Raw genomic sequence first — 3,998 nt, forward strand, 5'->3', positions numbered from 1 at the left:
TGTGGCATTACGGAGTGGAAAAGGCAAATGAAGGGTACACGAGTGATAATGGATATCCGCCTCGACCAAGAAAAAGTGTTATCAAAAAAATTGAAGCAAATGCAATTGTTACTTTAGAGTAGCAATGTTTTCTAATTGTTGGCATTGAAAGAACAATTTCTTATTTTGGTGTTTAATGTTATACATTTTCAGTAATACTTTCTTATGGTTAATGAACATTTTATGTATGTCTTCTTTTTTTTTAAGCAATTGATTAGCAGTTTCTTACACAATACTGTTATGATACAAACTTTTTCTTGGTCTAAGTTGAGTTTGCCTTATATTCTTTTTTTTCGACTTGTACAAATAAAAATCAAAATATATTGCCATTGCATTTGAACACATAATATTTTTACTGTAACGTAAATTTTATTTTAAGGTAAAACTATATTACACTAATAATTAATACGTTAAATATATGTTACACATAACATATATTCATGTTGTCGCACTTTATATTTTCTTAAACAAAATTTTCAAACATAGTTTACCAGAATCACTTTTATAAAGCATTACACATTTTTATATAATGATACAAATGTATAATCTAATTTATACATTCTTAAATGAACAAAACCATTCTTTATATCAACGTATAACGTGTAACAATTAATATTGATTAGAATGATATTTTTTCCTGTGAAAGATAATACACCAACACAACATATAACGCTAAATCATACATTTCTTACTCATTAAATACTAATGTATAATAGTTCATACAGATTATGTTTCAACTATTTTTTAAGTGAATGTTATATTTCCCAGTCAATATAACATATACACCACTCAGTTGAAAATTACAGTGATATGATTACGAAATATGATAAACAAAAAATTACAGAATCTATTCAAATACTATTAAATATTAAATGAACAAGTGAAACTCAAATAGAAACCAAAAAACTTAAAATTAATTGTTCCAGTATTCCAAAGAAATCTAATTAATATGATTATACTACTAAAAACAAACAAACCATCAACATGTAGAAAAACATAATATCTTCATCATGATTCCTTGGAAAGAAACCACAAGTCCTACGATTGTGACTGGCTCTTCCGTATTTACCGCAGAAGTTTGAATTTGAAGACAATGATTCACTTGATTTCAGATGTCTTCCTTTTTTCGTCCTACCAGGAGGTCTTCGATATTTGGGCGGCAAAACTTCTTCATCATCAACAAAACATGGAACATTCCAATCCTTCTTATCTGGCATTGGAACTATCGGGAGTTCATATGTCTTCACTATGATTTATGGCCTGTGCTATTCAGAGCAATAACGACCATAATCCTTTACATCCATATTTTTACTTTTTAATACGGCAATTCCATATGGACAAGGTATTTCATCAATTTGATATCGGCCACAATTGCATGTGCCACGCTCAATATCTACAATGTACCTCCATCCCGAATCATAAACACAATAAAGATAACTCTCTGCTGGTTTAACCTGTTACCAAAAGGCATATAACATGTTTCAGATGCAAAAATATTAATATACACTTAATGTAAGACAAAGTTTCTGTTTCATAATTATTTTAATACATACCGTCATTCGCAAGGATTTAACACCATTATGAGTTAGAATTTCCTTAAATCTTCTGCCAAGAGTTGTATTTGTGTACGATGCAATTTCGTTGTTCTTACAATTCCATGCAGCAAATAAGATTCTAACTTCTTTTAGGAAACCTAGAATAGGAAGTTTTCTAGCCTCAACCAAATAACCATTAATACATTCGGCTATATTTGAAGTCATTATTCTACCTCTATTTACAGGAGAGTGACACCGAGCCCATTTTTCATACCCAGCTTCCTCCAGATATTCCTTAACTCTTTGATCAACCTTAGAAACCTTTGACATAATATATTCAAAATCTTCTTTTTATAAGATTTAGCCATGGAATAATAAAGGTCACTAAGTCTATCTTTGCTTTTCCTAAAATGAGTGCAAACGTTTTTCCATAAATGTCATATACAAGCTAGATGAGGGACATTAGGATAAACAATGCTTACACCTTTTATGATACTTTCATTTCTGTCTGAAACAACACACATGTTGTCTCTTTCACCAAATGCCTCTCGAAACTTTTGAAAAAACTAAATCCACGCGTTGTCATTCTCCGAATCAACAACACCGTAAGCTAATGGCAAAATACAACCTACATATAAATTTAAAAAGTCAATAATTTAAAAAAAAAATAAACTCAAGGTTTGATTTATTATAAATAAAACATCAATGTATAAGATAATATAATATATAGTAAATAAAAAACCAAAAAAAGTACAACACAAACAAAAATTAAACGCACAGTACCTGCACCATCTAATGTGCTTGTCGATATAAATGTTCCTTCATATGGACCGCTTAAATGTGCCCCGTCAACAACAACAACAGGTCTACAAAATTTAAAACACCTAATCATCAGATGCAATGCAATAAACAAGTATTTAAACTCGTTATCTGTTGCCTTATGCATCCGAATGTGCGATTGGGGATACACTTGGTTCAACATATATATATAACGGGGCATTTTCTATATCCATCTGTCGGTCCACCTCTAAGCATCTCAATCGCCTTTTCTTTTGTGCGCTATGCTTTCATGTAGTTAATGTCGACTCCGTAAACAACTTTCATCTCTTCGATAATGTCCACGGGGGTGTGTATTCTTTTGTGATTGATTAATTTTGGGGCAGTAAATTCACTCACAAAATTACTTGTCGCAGCGACATTATTTAGTACTCGGTCCCTAAGACTGCAACTATGATCCGAAATAAATGTTTTAATCACAAACAATTCCGATTCATTCATACAAGAGGCCTTCATGACCCACTGGCAATCTTCGTTACGACAAATGAGTACATAGTTGCATCAAAATATAAAAACTTAGACATTGTCTTAACTAAAAGTATTAATCTTGAAAATATAAAGAAAATAAATTTATTCCTGCAACTGCCCAGTAATATTATACATTTCTCTGCATGTATAATCTACATTATACATGCTTTTTTAAAATAAATAAAAAAATAAATAATACAACACATTAATCAAAGAATTAAATTTCATAAAGTATGTATTCATGTTATCAGTAGATATCTGCAACAACAAATAAAAACTTAATCAATGTATAAAACAGAAATATTAAAAATTAAAATATTAATAACAAAAAAACAAAAACTTTCAATGCCACAGTTATATTATACATATCTCTGTAATGTATAATTTAAATTATACATTCAAAATTTTTACTTAAAAAAATAGTAATAACAGAAAAATGAGTCACAATTTATTAAACCAATGTATCATACATTTCTTCGCATGGCACGATTTAATTATACATTACCCAACACATAAAATATCACATTATACATTCGTATGATAGCATTACATATCAACAGTTAACAAAAATACACAACACAAATTTCTTAACATAAAAAAAATTAATATGTTATAAGATCAGGAGATACAATTGACATCATACCTTTTTTTGTCGGATTGTTTTGCTTTTGTGTTGAATCCATTCGCTATTGAGTGTCTAGCCATTACTGAGACAAGAGTTTCCTTATCCTTGTATATCTGACTCACCATTATTTCAGTATTCTTGCAATCAGTAATGAAGTTTTTAACTTTCATTTCAGGCACATATAGAGTATACTGATTATCCGTTTCAACAACTGTTAACGCAACCGAATCATATTCGCTACACTCGATACACATTACAGAATCAGGCTTTATCAAACTCTATTTCACTATTGGCTTTGTCGCAACTTGAAATACAAAGCGAAAAATTAACCAAACCAGCAAGTTGTTTCTTTAACTCAACGTAAACCTCACTCCATTGTCGTTTCTTATTACAATTGGAGAAGAGTTTCCTTCAACCATATATTTCACTTCAATTTTTTTACGCACTTCGTCTATATCCAACTCCATGGCGATAGTAGAAATCAATTTCAAGAA

The 3,998-nt window shown here is 30.1% G+C and overlaps 1 protein-coding gene across 1 annotated transcript; it reads right to left on the reverse strand.

Moving 5' to 3' along the window:
• Positions 1-1,304: 1,304 nt before the first annotated feature.
• Positions 1,305-1,904, reverse strand: LOC124896210. The gene is made up of 2 exons (XM_047407738.1): positions 1,593-1,904; positions 1,305-1,493 (listed from the first exon to the last, which is right to left on the reverse strand). Exons 1-2 carry the CDS (start codon positions 1,902-1,904, stop codon positions 1,305-1,307), a joined length of 501 nt encoding a protein of 166 aa, XP_047263694.1.
• Between the last annotated feature and the right edge of the window lie 2,094 nt (positions 1,905-3,998).

This window comes from Capsicum annuum, chromosome 2 (assembly GCF_002878395.1).
Source record: "Capsicum annuum cultivar UCD-10X-F1 chromosome 2, UCD10Xv1.1, whole genome shotgun sequence".
NCBI classification, from domain to species: domain Eukaryota; kingdom Viridiplantae; phylum Streptophyta; class Magnoliopsida; order Solanales; family Solanaceae; genus Capsicum; species Capsicum annuum.